The 14,297-nt window shown below is 38.3% G+C and overlaps 1 protein-coding gene across 2 annotated transcripts; it reads right to left on the reverse strand.

Annotated features, from left to right (window-relative positions):
- Positions 1-687: 687 nt before the first annotated feature.
- On the reverse strand, positions 688-13,538 carry LOC131951397 (tumor necrosis factor receptor superfamily member 10C-like). Of its 2 annotated transcripts, none has more exons than XM_059313803.1 (3): positions 13,473-13,538; positions 1,427-1,715; positions 688-1,056 (listed from the first exon to the last, which is right to left on the reverse strand). In XM_059313803.1, the coding sequence occupies exons 2-3, from the start codon at positions 1,679-1,681 to the stop codon at positions 700-702; spliced, it is 612 nt and encodes a 203-aa protein (XP_059169786.1). In that variant the 5' UTR covers positions 1,682-1,715; positions 13,473-13,538; the 3' UTR covers positions 688-699. The 2 variants fall into 2 exon arrangements, with proteins under 2 accessions (XP_059169786.1, XP_059169793.1); XM_059313810.1 differs by lacking the exon at positions 13,473-13,538 and adding an exon at positions 13,440-13,466.
- Positions 13,539-14,297: the final 759 nt, after the last annotated feature.

Raw genomic sequence — 14,297 nt, forward strand, 5'->3', positions numbered from 1 at the left:
AAAAGATTACAGGAGAGTGTTCCCGGTGGGAGTCACTATTGGGATGACAAATGTGTTTTACAAGAGTACAGAACAAGACAAAGGAAATTTAAGCACCACTTTACAGTTGGCCAAACCTCTTGGCAAGTCAGGTATTTGTCGCACAATTCTTGAGGCTACCACAACATTGTGGTGCCAAGACCAGTTCATTAATGAGATGTTCAAAATTCAACGAAAAAGTAGACTTAATGTTAAAAATTCAACTAAAAAGTAGACTTAATGTTAAAACTCAACTAAAAAGTGGACATTATGTTCAAAACTCAACTAAAAAAGTAGTCATTATGTTCAAAACTCAACTAAAAAAGTAGACATTATGTTCAAAACTCAACTAAAAAGTAGACATGTTCAAAACTCAATTAAAAAGTAGACATTATGTTCAAAACTCAACTAAAAAGTAGACTTTATGCTGAGAAAATGTTGAAACAACAAGCCATGTTATTAAAAATAGTATTTCAGAAATGATTCCTCAAAATTCAAATCTATTTTTGTAAAACATGGAAGATTTGAACTAATATCAGGCTTATACAGAACAAAAGTACAAAAACAAACTGCTAACAATTATGTCGATATATTTTTGTAAAATAAAACAAAAGAAGGCTAGATCAAATATAAAGCATATAAATTTACAAAAGCTGCCAAAGATTTAAAAAAAAAATGAATCTATTTTTGTACAATATGGCAGGTTAGAAGAAATATAAGACTCATGAAGGTACAAAACAAACTACCAATGAGCACGTCGGAGCTGTTCCCATCGCCCTTGACCTCCGACTTGCTGGCACATTGACCGTTGATAATAACATCGTCTGCGTGCTTGCAGCATAGGACGTTGTCGTAGCCAAAACAGACTCTGATGGCGTAGTTCAAGCCCAGGTTCTCCCCCGTACCGCAAAGGTCGCATGCCTTGCACGTAGAGTTGCAGAGGTTGGTAGAGTTACGTTCCCTGAAGTAGCCAGGCTTGCATAGAATGTCTGTGTCCCTTGTTTTGTTGCATTTCTCTTTCATCACTTCGTGTTTGGTCTGTTAATGAGTAGTAGGTAAACATATACTTAGTTTATCGATTGACTCCGACTCACAGCAAGACACGGAGCGTTACAACACGACACGGAGCGTCACACGGAGTGTCACATTAAGAGACTGACGTCAAACAAGACACGGACGTCACAACAAGACACTGACGTCACAACAAAACACTGACGTCACAACAAGACACTGTCGTCACAACAAGACACTGTCGTCACAACAATACACGGACTCAAAACAAGACACGGAGCGTCACAAGTGGACACAATCACAGCTATACATGGAGCGTCACAAGTGAATACGGGACATCACAAATGGACACGGAATGTCGTAAAAAATGACGAACCAAGAAAGAAAAGGGACTTACATCATTGACGGCAAGACACATCCGACAGGCGTACTGCAAGGGGAGCCCGGCCATCTTCTTGGTCCTGAAGTAACCCTCGGGGCAGGAGTCACACTTGCTGTTGTTCCAGAACTGACCGGCCGTGCAGTTGGGGGTGCTGATGTTGGCGCCGTCTGGTAACATAGGCCTGGAGGGGATGTCGGGGTCACACGTGATGCCCGCGCTGACAAGGACCCAACACTGGGCCAAGACAATGAGGCAGACGACTTTAAACATGGTGGGTGTGGCCGTTTATAGTGGGGTAACAAAGCTGTGGATATGGGGATAAAAGCTGTTTTTTTTTAAAGATTTAGATAAAAAACTATCAGACACATTTATAATATCCAGACTAAGGTCCGATGTCCAGACTACAGTCCAATATCCACTCCAATGTCCAGTCTACAGTCCAATGTCCAGTATACAGTCCAATGTCCAGCTTCTATTTATAGAATGTCGTAAGAATCACCATCCAATCAAAGCGAATCAAAGGCGTATTAAAACGTCAGGCAAGTAGAAGACTGACCATAGTGTTGTTGTTGGTCACTTGTTGAGAGTCAGATTAAGCCATTACGCTAATTTTCTTCTGGATAGAAAATTCACACACAAACATGTAGGCCTACCCTTCGAATTTCTATCTCTAAAATTCGCTTAAATATTGAGGTAATTTTTATATTATACAAGCTTAATTCATTATTAGGTAAATTATATGCGCACTGATTTAATCTAATATATAAAGCTCAGTTCTGTAACGTGTGGCAAAAAACAAAAAAGTTTGTCGTTGACACTTCTACGGATTTAAGTGTTAGATTTTTTAGCGTGCTCAAAGTCTAAATTTACGAGTCGAAAAATTACCATTGAAAGTCTTTAAAAACAATTTTCATTCTATTTACTTAGAAGAATAATTTTTAATTATGAACGCGACATAAAATTTTTAAAAAGTGTATCGACGTTTATAAAATTTCTAAAATTGTGTCGGAAATGTATTGACTGCAAGTTACTTCCCTTTAATGAAAAATAAATCCTTAAGAAGAGAGAATTAACATTTTATTACTTTGTTTTTGGTGTTAAGAAAAAAAAAATAATTACACAATTAGCGGGGATTGATTAAGTGCAATGTCGTTAGGTATTTTTAACACTGCCTTTTATTTATTCTATACACTGAACATACTGTTCAATAATTATTATTTTTTTTTTAAATCAATAACATTTAATAAGCCAGGTCCTACAAATCATATACGTTTATTTCTTTCCATTTACGGATAAGCTTGGAGTATTATCATTTTTGTTCACTAAATTGAAACAGGCGCGTCCGCCGGCGCCCCTGCACGGTTTGATTTGGCACCCTGGGCTATCATGTGAGCGCTATGCTGCATAATTTTGTTTTAAACAGTGCGATAGACTATGGATAAGAAAGGTTACTATAGTCTTTAAGTGAATCAAATCCGGGCGTCCTCCGGCACCCCGACAGGGTGCTATTTGGCGCCCCGGGCCTTCCGGTGTACGCTATGGTATCTACGTTCGCGTGAGTTCAAAAGACTATAAATAAGTTATGCACTATAGGCGTTAACTAAGTTCAATCAGGCGGTGACGTCATGGTGCGTCCTCTGGCGCCCAGACAGGGTGCTTTTTGGGGTCCCGGGCCTCCCGTGTTCGGTTTCGCGCCTACGTTCACTAAAGTGAGTGCAAAAGACTATGAATAAGTTGGGGTACTATAGTCGTTTATTAAGTTGAAGTAGGCGATTCAGCCCCGTGAGCACTTTGCGTTTATATTCGCGTTAGTGTTTTCTTTGTGTTTAGGTTGGGTTTGCGTTAGTGGTTGCGTTTTGATTTGGTTCGTTTTTGTTCTTTCTTTTTTCGTTTTCGTTTGTGTTTTATTTTCATTGGGTTTGTGTTTGTATTTGTGTTTGAGGTTGGTTTTGCGTTTGGATTTGGTTTGTTTTCGTTTGTTTTTCTTTTGTGTTTTTTTTTCTTTGGGTTTGTGGTTGGTTTTGCGTTTGTATTTGGTTTGTTTTCGTTTGCTTTTTCGTTTGTTTTTTTTCTTTGGGTTTGTGTTTGTGTTTGTGGTTGGTTTTGTGTTTGGATTTGGTTTGTTTTCATTTGCTTTTTTCTTTGTGTTCGTATTAGTGTTTGTGGTTGTGGTTGGTTTGTTGTAAGTTTTTGTTTTCGTTTGTATTTGTAATTGTGTTAGCGTTATGTTTGCGTTTTGTTGTTTTGGTTTTGGTTGGTTGTGGTTTGGGTGGGCAATGCCGGGTTTATGATGATTACTAAACACACAGGTGATGGTCTTTAACAGAAGGGTTTTTCACAGAAGCCAGAGCAGGGCCTGGCCGGGACGGCTAGTCTAATATATAAAGCTCAGTTCTGTAACGTGTGGCAAAAAAAAAAGTTTGTCGTTGACAGTTCTATGGATTTAAGTGTTAGATTTTTTATCGTGCTCATAGTCTAAATTTACGAGTCAAAAAATTACCATTGAAAGTTTTTAAAAACAATTTTCATTCTATTTACTTAGAAGAATAATTTTCAATTATGAACACGACATAAAATTTTTAAAAAGTGTATCGACGTTTATAAAATTTCTAAAATTGTGTCGGAAATGTATTGACTGCACAGTTACTTCCCTTTAATAAAAAAATCCTTAAGAAGAAAGAATTTACATTTTATTACTTTGTTTTTGGTGTTAAGAAAAAAAAAATAATTACATAATTAGCGGGGATTGATTAAGTGCAATGTCGTTAGGTATTTTTAACACTGCCTTTTATTTATTCTATACACTGAACATACTGTTCAATATTTTTTTTTAAAAATCAATAACATTTAATAAGCCAGGTCCTACAAATCCTATATGTTTATTTCTTTCCATTTACGGATAAGCTTGGAGTATTATCATTTTTGTTCACTAAATTGAAACAGGCGCGTCCGCCGGCGCCCTTGCACGGTTCGATTTGGCACCCTGGGCTATCATGTGAGCGCTATGCTGCATAGTTTTGTTTTTAACAGTGCGATAGACTATGGGTAAGAAAGGTTACTATAGTCTTTAAGTGAATCAAATCCGGGCGTCCTCCGGCACCCCGACAGGGTGCTATTTGGCGCCCCGGGCCTTCCGGTGTACGCTATGGTATATACGTTCGCGTGAGTTCAAAAGACTATGAATAAGTTATGTACTATAGTCGTTTACTAAGTTCAATCAGGCGGTGATGTCATGGTGCGTCCTCTGGCGCCCAGACAGGGTGCTATTTGGGGTCCCGGGCCTCCCGTGTTCGGTTTCGCGCCTACGTTCATTAAAGTGAGTGCAAAAGACTATGAATAAGTTGGGGTACTATAGTCGTTTATTAAGCTGAAACAGGCGATTCCGCACCGGGCTAGACTCTGAGCACTGTGCGTTTATGTTCGCGTTAGTGTTTTCTTTGTGTTTAGGTTGGGTTTGCGTTAGTGGTTGCGTTTTGATTTGGTTCGTTTTTGTTCTTTCTTTTTTCGTTTTCGTTTGTGTTTTATTTTCTTTGCGTTTGTGTTTGTATTTGTGTTTGTGGTTGGTTTTGCGTTTGTATTTGGTTTGTTTTCGTTTGCTTTTTCGTTTGTTTTTTTCTTTGTGTTCGTATTGGTGTTGGTGGTTGTGGTTGGGTTAGTTGTTAGGTTTTTGTTTTCGTTTGTATTTGTAATTGTGTTAGCGTTATGTTTGCGTTTTGTTGTTTTGGTTTTGGTTTGGGTGTGCAATGCCGGGTTTATGATGATTACTAAACACACAGGTAATGGTCTTTAACAGAAAGGTTTTTCACAGAAGCCAGAGCAGGGCCTGGCCGGGACGGCTAGTCATGAGATAAAATAAGACAAAAGCATGAGTAGCTTTGTTAACGACTACAGCTTTGATTTAAGGGGGTCACGGATAAATGACGTCACACTCCTTTGGGGTCGGGACCTGTCTTTTGAGACGACGTGTAAGTAGGGGAGGGGGTGGGTTAAAAATGATGTGACGTTAGCTTCAGCTGACTTAAGTTTCACACAAGCGGAAAGTTTATCTAATCTTATTCCTGCACTGGTTAAATTTGTGTTATTAAGTCTGTTAATACAATTTGTATTGAGTTGGATTATTAAGAGAGGTAATACAACTGGTATTAAGTTGTATTATTATGTGTGTGCGTGTGTGTTTGAATGTGCAAGTGTATGTCTATGTGTACGTGTATGTGTATGTGAATGTCCATGTGAATGTGGGGGGGGGGGGTAGTCAAGCAAATAGTAGTGACGTGAATATGGAGTACGAATTGCTTGTAAACTTTCCATATTTTAAAACTACACAGATTTTTTGTTGTTGTACAATCTACACAGCTAAGAAAAAAGAGTAGGCCCTATAGAAATAATGCCACTCAGCAGTATCAAACCCGGCTTTTATGCTGGGGTCTGCCATCCTGCCTTCCGCCTACTGCATACTACATGGCTGGTTACATAGGTCGCGGCACATAGACATCAACTGACGCGAGTCGGTCGTGTTTAAATTGTAAGAAATTCATCACAAACACAGCTCTTCATTGCGGGGAAATAGATCAAATGGCAGTTCACATTTGCTATACGGTGCAGTTTTTCAAGCAGTGTCAAGTAGTAACAGAGTGAAAATATAGAGAAACACTTAGCGATTGTTTAGGTATATACATACAACTGCAAACTTAATTTAAAATAAAACACGCCTTTGCAAACAAATGGATAAAAATCATTTGAAAATTGTCATCATTTGAAGCTATCGAAGTATTCAAATATCTACGGCCTCAACTTTGTATAGTTGAATACGATGCTCCCCAATGCAGGCCTGTTACACCTCGTTTACACTTGCGACATGTATACTATACAAGTGGGAAAAAACAATTTCGCCTTAAGTATGATAAGTTAATCAGAACATGTATGGGTACTGACGGTGCTACTGGGTACACTGTGGGTACTGATGGTGCTACTCGGTACACTGTGGGATGTGTAAGCCTACTTACGGTGCTACTGGGTGCACTGGGTACACTGTGTATGGGTACTGACGGTGCTACTGGGTACACTGTGGGTACTGATGGTGCTACTGGGTACACTGTGGGCTGTGTAAGCCTACTAACGGTGCTACAAGATGCACTGTGGGCTGTGTACGCCTACTGACGGTGCTACTATGTACTGAACCGTGAACAGTCACGCATCACGTTTACCGCTGGTTTACCAGGTCATCGTGGGGGGGGGGGGGGGGTGAGGGGGGGGGGCTAAGTAAAACCCTTAACTCTTAGACCTTTGGAACTGAATCACAGCCCAGAGCACAAACGGGTGATATTCCTGTGTGACCAGCTAACAGTTAGATCTGACACGTCATGCAGGTGAAGGTGATATTCCTGTGTGACCAGCTAACAGTTAGATCTGACACGTCATGCAGGTGAAGGTGATATTCAAGTGTGACCAGCTAACAGTTAGATCTGACACGTCATGCAGATGAAGGTGATATTCCTGTGTGACCAGTTAACAGTTAGATCTGACCCTTCATGCAGGAGAAACTGTACCTCATTATTTAGAGTGTTCTGGAAAACCATTCGTACAGACGTAAAAATAACATTTAGGCCTGTGTCGTTAGATAGAAGAACCGGTAGTGTTTTTACTTTCTCGTATATACGAAGTATAGAGAAAGTCTTGTAATCGTGCAAAAAAAAATCGAGATTTTTACAAATCTCGACGTTTTACACCTCACTGATACGGAAAAACATAATTTTGCAATCTTGTCTGTGTGTTTGTCTGTCTGTCTGTCTGTGTGTGTCCGTGTGTAAACACGATAACTTAAGTACCGTTACAGCTAGGTTGATGAAATTTCATATATACGTATTTTATCAAAATCGTAGATCCGTATCAACTTTTGAGCGATTTCCGACAACCGGAAGTGGTACTTGTTCTACTTTGAATTTTTCAAAAGCCTATAACTTGAGTACTATTTCAGATAGATAAACGAAATTTCACATGTAAGTAAAAGATCTAATTCTCTACCTTCTGTTAAATTTTGAGTAATTTTCGTTGACCGGAAGTAGTAATTTACGCTACTTCCGATTTCTCAAAAAACAAATGTAAATTTTTAAAGTACTAATAATATTGCGCACTATTATGCACTTTTTTATTTGGCGTTCACTTGGTGTGCAATTCTTTTGTCTACGAGATTTTATTCTATTTTTAAAACTTGAAGTATTTAAAATGGATTAAAAATCATGTCTATAGCCCGAGTTCCCATCCCCTGTTATTTTATATAAGAAAATTCGAGAAAGTTTAGGGGAAATCACTCCCGGTTTATTTATTTTTTTAAATAACGACGTGTTAAAAACAAGTCCTAAACACTTGCATATAACAGGCGAATAATGATAGCCGACCGACTTATATTTATAATGCGGTAAAAAAATAAATGAAGTTGACTTGTAATTAGATTAAGTTAAAGAAACTGAAAGTCATTAAACAAATGAGCTAAACATGTGGAGATGTTAACTGCCATTAATTCATGCAATAGATTTCGAATACATGCCGCAGCAATAAGGTTACCGGCAATGTATGAAAACTCGGCATTCTATCGAGTGCCTAGGCAATGTATATAATCCCTGTCGTTTTCAGGCAAGGTATGAAATATAGGTGTTGTTAAATACATTTTCTAGGCATTATATAAAATGTCTAGGCTCAGGCTTTATATAGCATGCCAAGAACTGCTCGGGAAAAGTGTGAAATAGCCTGTTTGGAAAAGACTTTAAAAACAGTCAAAAAATGAAAGACAAAAATATAATATGAGCAACAGGAAGTCTATATCGGGAGAAGAAAGGAATCAGAAGAGTTAGAACTTCCTATTTGTTGATACATGGAAGGCTAGAACGGCATTTTGAATTGCACTTCATTTTTTTTCTAACCATAGCGCTAACCCTTACCCTAATCCTTACTCTAACCCTAAAGCTTACCCTAACCCTTTCCCTAACCCTAACATAGATAGCGGAATGTTCTGGTGAGAAAGCGTATTCTACCCTCTGCCTGTTAGTGATATGGTAGGCCCTATTCTATAGAATGTCTAGGGAATTGTGAAACATGACAGAAATAAGATGTATTTCGTACACCACCCACTTAGGGATTTATATACATTACATAGATGTTCTATAGAATTGCCGGTTTTTACTAATTGCTGGTGGTCAATTCATGCAGCAAATAACTCTTGCAATAATAACCAACTGCAGCTATAAAGACACCTACCAACATCGGTATAATAGATTGACGACAGAAGCCTGTGGTTGTATATAACACATTTAATGGGTCTAACTACCTCACGATGGTAACACACAGAGAGGACGGAAGGAAGTACCCAAGGGACATCACTCAAGATAACAATATTATAAATATAACTAATACAGAAGAGTGAGTTCCCTTGACCTCACAATTATTTCAATCTATTACATCCCTTTACCCTTAGAACACAATAACACATCTCTCAATAGAACAATTGATAGTATCCTAAAATCACCAATTATATTGTAACATGAACACTATGGTAGATTACATCCTTACAAACAATGCACAATATGCTACAACATAATCAAAATACAAAACAATAATGTCAAAGTCCTTTTGACCTTTAGAATCATAGGTCTAACTTATTTGGGACTTTGATTGTCCTGCTTGACCTTCTCAGTGGCTTTTGATTTGGTGACTCAAGATTCTGACCATCTGGATTCTCTATCTCAGGAGGTCTAGGATTTAAATCATTAACTCCAGAATTTACATTTTCTGACTCCAGACAACTTGATTCACTCATATCAACAGAACTTGGTTGTGGAACAAACTGAGTTGGTGTGAACTGTTCAGATTTGGTGGGATTGACAGATTCACACTTATTATCTGCACAAGTTATTTTTAACTTTATAAGACACAGGTCCTGTACCTTGAACAATTTGACCTGGTATCCATTTTTCCCTTCTCCCATAGTTTCTTAGATACACATTCTCATTAACACCAAATTCTCTTTCAATGAATGTTTGTCATGATCTAATGGAACTATTTTTGAATTGGCATCTGAAAGTATTATGCTGTTATTCAGATCCTTGACTGACATAGATTTCTTTGATTGATCAATTTTCTCAGGTAATCTGATAGTGCTTTCCTGGTAACCAAAAATACTGTTTAAAGTAATATCCTGGACAATGTCACTTTGCAACTGTGATCCAGTATTTGAAGTGGGTGTATTAAATGGCAAAAATCTTTTTCTTCTTTTGATGTTACCCTTTTAGTTTCTGTAAGTGCTAATGATGTTAGCAAAGTTGTTTGATGATCACATTCCTTCTTACTAATGTATTCTCTTTAAAACATTTGAAATTGCCATATCACCATAATCATTTATTAAATTACAAGTACTTTGTTTAGGCAACTCTAACTGATAATGGACTGCATCTTCTCCATCTTTTATATTATCTTCACAAAGGTTTTTATTTCTTATTTAATATGGCCTTAAGTCATTATTCACAGACTCTTCAGGCCAACCATTCATACAGTACTCATATACTTTTATTAAGCACTCATCTTTTTGTGTTTCTCTTTTAATATCATTCACATTTATATTGGAGTTATCCATGATAGTGAAGAGAACAAATACATCTTCTGGTACATAGCTCAGGCTTTGGTTCTTTAAAGGTAATCTACTAAGACTATCTGCACTATTCTCAGATCCAGGTTTGTATTTCAATTCATAATTGTATGCAGTTAGTGTGATAGCCCATCTTTGAATTCTTGGTGAGGCATGCTCAGGTAGGGTTTTATTTTCTCCAAATAAACCTAGCAATGGTTTATGATCTGTAAAGATGGTGAACTTCCTACCAAACAGAAACTTATGAAATTTCTTAACACCAAAAATGATGCCTAAGCCTTCCCTATCTAACTGAGAATAATTTTTCTCAGCCTGGTTCAAAGATCTACTGGCAAAAGCAATGGGTCTGTCACCCTTCTCATCCATGTGGGACAAGACTGCTCCTACACCATCTGGTGAAGCATCACATGTTAATATAAGTCTTTTCCCTGGGTCATAGTGAGTTAGTAAGGTGTCAGCAGACAAAGCCTCTTTTGCTGTATTAAAAGCAGCTTCTTGTTGTTTACCCCAGTGCCAAGTTGCATTTTTCTGTAGCAGCTTGTACAGTGGTGATAGTTTACCAGACAGATTCCCTATGAACTTTGCATAGTAATTTATCAAGCCCAAAAAAGCTCTTAGTTGTTGGGTATTTTCAGGTTTGGGTGCTTCTTTAATGGCTTTTGTTTTCTCAGGTTGAGGTCTGATGCCTTGCTTGCTTAATATATAACCAAGAAAACTAATTTCTGTCAGCATGAATTGACATTTATCTTTGTTTATCTTTAAACCTTTTTCACCAACAATTTTCAAGACTTTATCTAGTGTTTTAAGATGTTCAGTGTCATTCTTACCAGTTATGTACACATTGTCAAAGTACACACAAACATTTGGAATGTCCTTAAAAATACTGTCCATGACAGCTTGGAAAATTCCAGGGCTGGATGATATGCCAAAACATAGTCTTTCATATTGGTAGAGTCCTTTATGTGTGTTTATTGTCGTATAGACTTTTGAATCTGGATGCAGTTCTAGTTGAGTGTAAGCATGACTAAAGTCTAATTCAGTGAATTTGTCTCCTCCTGCCAAATTCAAAGAAATTTCCTCAATGTTAGGTATAGGGTACCTATTTAGCTCTATTTGCTTATTCAGTGTAGTTTTATAATCTCCACAAATTCTTATAGAACCATCCTTCTTTAACACAGGCACAATGGGTGTCGCCCAATCGGAATAGTCTACCTTCTTTATAATGCCATTAGATTCCAATCTACTTAGCTCATTTTCAATTTTATTCCTCATTGCATAAGGTGGAACTCTAGCTTTGCAGTATCTTGGATTTGTATCTTTAATGTTTAACTTCACTGTTCTATCATTTAGTAAACCTGAGTTACCAAAAACACATTTATTTTCAGATATAACTTTATCTAGTGAAGTAAGACTAGATTCTTTTACATTCTTCAATGAACAAATACTCTCCCAATTTAACTTAAGATCTCTTAACCAGTTCCTACCTAGTAATGGCGGTCCATTTCCTTCAACCACAAGAAGAGGAAGTTTAACACTTTGACCATTATAACTTACATGAACCATACACTCTCCTATTACCGGAACATTGTCACCAGTGTATGTTGTTAGACACTTGTGACATGGCTGTAGAGGCACTGATCCTCCTATGACAGCGTCAAAATCTTTCTTTGTTATGACTGTTAGAGATGCTCCAGTGTCAAGTTGGAAGCTGATGCTCTTACCGTTGATATTAACTTGTACATTGATGGGAGCATGACTTATTGATTTAACAGAGAACAGGTTGAAATCCGGCTGCAAATCAGTTTGAGCATTTTCACAGGTAGAGTGGTTCATTGGTTGGGTTAGGTAGTCTTGGTGAGAGTTAACATAGTGCTGCTTTTGGTTGCGGTACTGTCTTGACTGGCTAGATTTAGCAACAGACGAAGACTTTGCAAAGCAGGCCTTGGCAATGTGACCTTGCTTACCGCACTTATAACAAGTTGCTAACTTGAACTTGCACCGATGAGATGCATGGGGACCTTTGCATCGATGACATTTTTGATAATTATTACTAGATTTAGATCTAGAATTTGAACGAGCAGGCTGTTTAGCATAAGTTGGAATGCTCTGTTGGGGTTGATGTTTATTGACTAACCTGCTGTTTACTGCATGGATCCCTGAAGGCGTAAGAGATTTCGCCGCATCTGATGACTGCTGGTATGAATTTGCAAGTTGTATTGCTTTTTCCAATTTTAGATCTGACTCGAGCAGCAACTTTCTTTGAATATCAGGGCTGTTTACACCTGTCACAAACTTTTCACATAATCTGTCAGACAGCGTGTCTCCAAATTCACAAAATCTACTTAAATGACGTAAAGCAGCAACATATTCTGATATTGACTCGTTTGGTTGACGAGTCCTACTGTCAAATCTAGCTCGACATAGAAACTTTGATGGGGTAGGCGCATGGTGGTCTGTTAGCAATTTGCTCAGCTCGTTAAAGCTCTTGGTATCTGGACTAGCTGGTGCGCATAAGTCTTTTAGTAGCCTAAATTGTTGAGGCCCTATGACTGTTAACAAAACAGCTCTCTTTTTGGCTTCTATCGTCACGTCGTTAGCTTCTAGGTAAAAGCTTAACCTCTCTAGGTAATCTTGAATGATTTCATCATTCGCATCAAATTGTTTTATTTGGCCATACAGCGCCATAATTCTAGAAATAATTAGCTAATAAGCTCTAGCAAACCTCTTTTTTGCGTAAGTAGGTGCTCTTTCTAGTAGATGTTTATCCTCGTCGCCAGTTATAATAGATTGACGACAGAAGCCTGTGGTTGTATATAACACATTTAATGGGTCTAACTACCTCACGATGGTAACACACAGAGAGGACGGAAGGAAGTACCCAAGGGACATCACTCAAGATAACAATATTATAAATATAACTAATACAGAAGAGTGAGTTCCCTTGACCTCACAATTATTTCAATCTATTACAATCGGCAACTACCAGCAGCTATAACTACGTGCATATGTAACTACCTACAGCTATAACTAACTACAGATATAAAGAAACCTACATGCAGCTATGAAGAAACCTACCTACAGCTATAATTAACTGCAGCTATAAAAAAACCTACATGCAGCTATGAAGAAACCTACCTACAGCTATAATTAACTGCAGCTATAAAAAACCTACATGCAGCTATGAAGAAACCTACCTACAGCTATAATTAACTGCAGCTATAAAGAAACCTACATGCAGCTTTAAAGAAACCTACCTACAGCTATAATTAACTGCAGCTATAAAGAAACCTACATGCAGCTATAAAGAAACCTACATACAACTATAGCTAATTACAGCTTTAAAGAAATCTACCTACACTATAACTAACTACAGCTATAAAGAAACCTACCTACACTATAACTAACTGCAGCCATAAAGAAACCTACCTGCAGCTAAACCTTCGTGTGTGTGTTCAAACCGACCCGACACAAGTGCACCTCGTCAATGCTCAGGTCATGTGTCAAAGGGTAGCGTCACCCCCCCCCCCCCCCTCACTCCCACATTTCTGTCATTATTTACGCTTGAGTAGTCGGTCTGTAGCGGGACTGGGGGGGGGGGGGAGGGAGAAAAAGAGAGGGGTGTACAAAAGGGGTTGTGTTGTGGACCGGCTTCAGGTCGGCAGGAGAAGGCTTAGCTGGGGGGGGGGGGTTGGGGGAATTCCTCTTAATGGCGGGGTTTTTTTTCATTTAATAGTTCACATGTTGAAAATAACTAAACATGCAGCACATGCCATATCATTATCAAGTGGGGGGGGGGGGGGGGCGGGGCTAATAATTCTATCTGGTGCCGACTGCAGAAAGTTCGCTCGTCTGTCACAGATCTAATGTACATCGGCATGTTCCAGAAACAGTTCAACTCTACTTCATCTGGTCCGCCATGGATCATCGTTAATGATAAACCATCGCAAACACGACTTCGCCTCGCTCATTAGTGTACTTGAAGTACTTCGATCAGCCGGTAACCCCTTCAAACCCCTGTCAACGGTTATGATAAGCTAATCCCAAATAACCCTTTTAAATTTAAACGTTCGTTGCGGGTTTTCCCGTAAAAAAGTAGACCTACTCATTGTTTTGTTTTTATTTATAGGCCTACTGCATTTTAAAAAATAGCTTTAGTAAACTTAGATAATATTGTGGCGTTTTGATCTAATCGTCACATCTTCACTAGCTTTTCTTCGTTCTGTTAGGAGCTAGGGCCTACGGTGTATCCTA

Source organism: Physella acuta, unplaced genomic scaffold (genome assembly GCF_028476545.2).
Source record: "Physella acuta isolate Inbredline_101_S28 unplaced genomic scaffold, ASM2847654v3 ptg000065l, whole genome shotgun sequence".
NCBI classification, from domain to species: Eukaryota; Metazoa; Mollusca; class Gastropoda; family Physidae; genus Physella; species Physella acuta.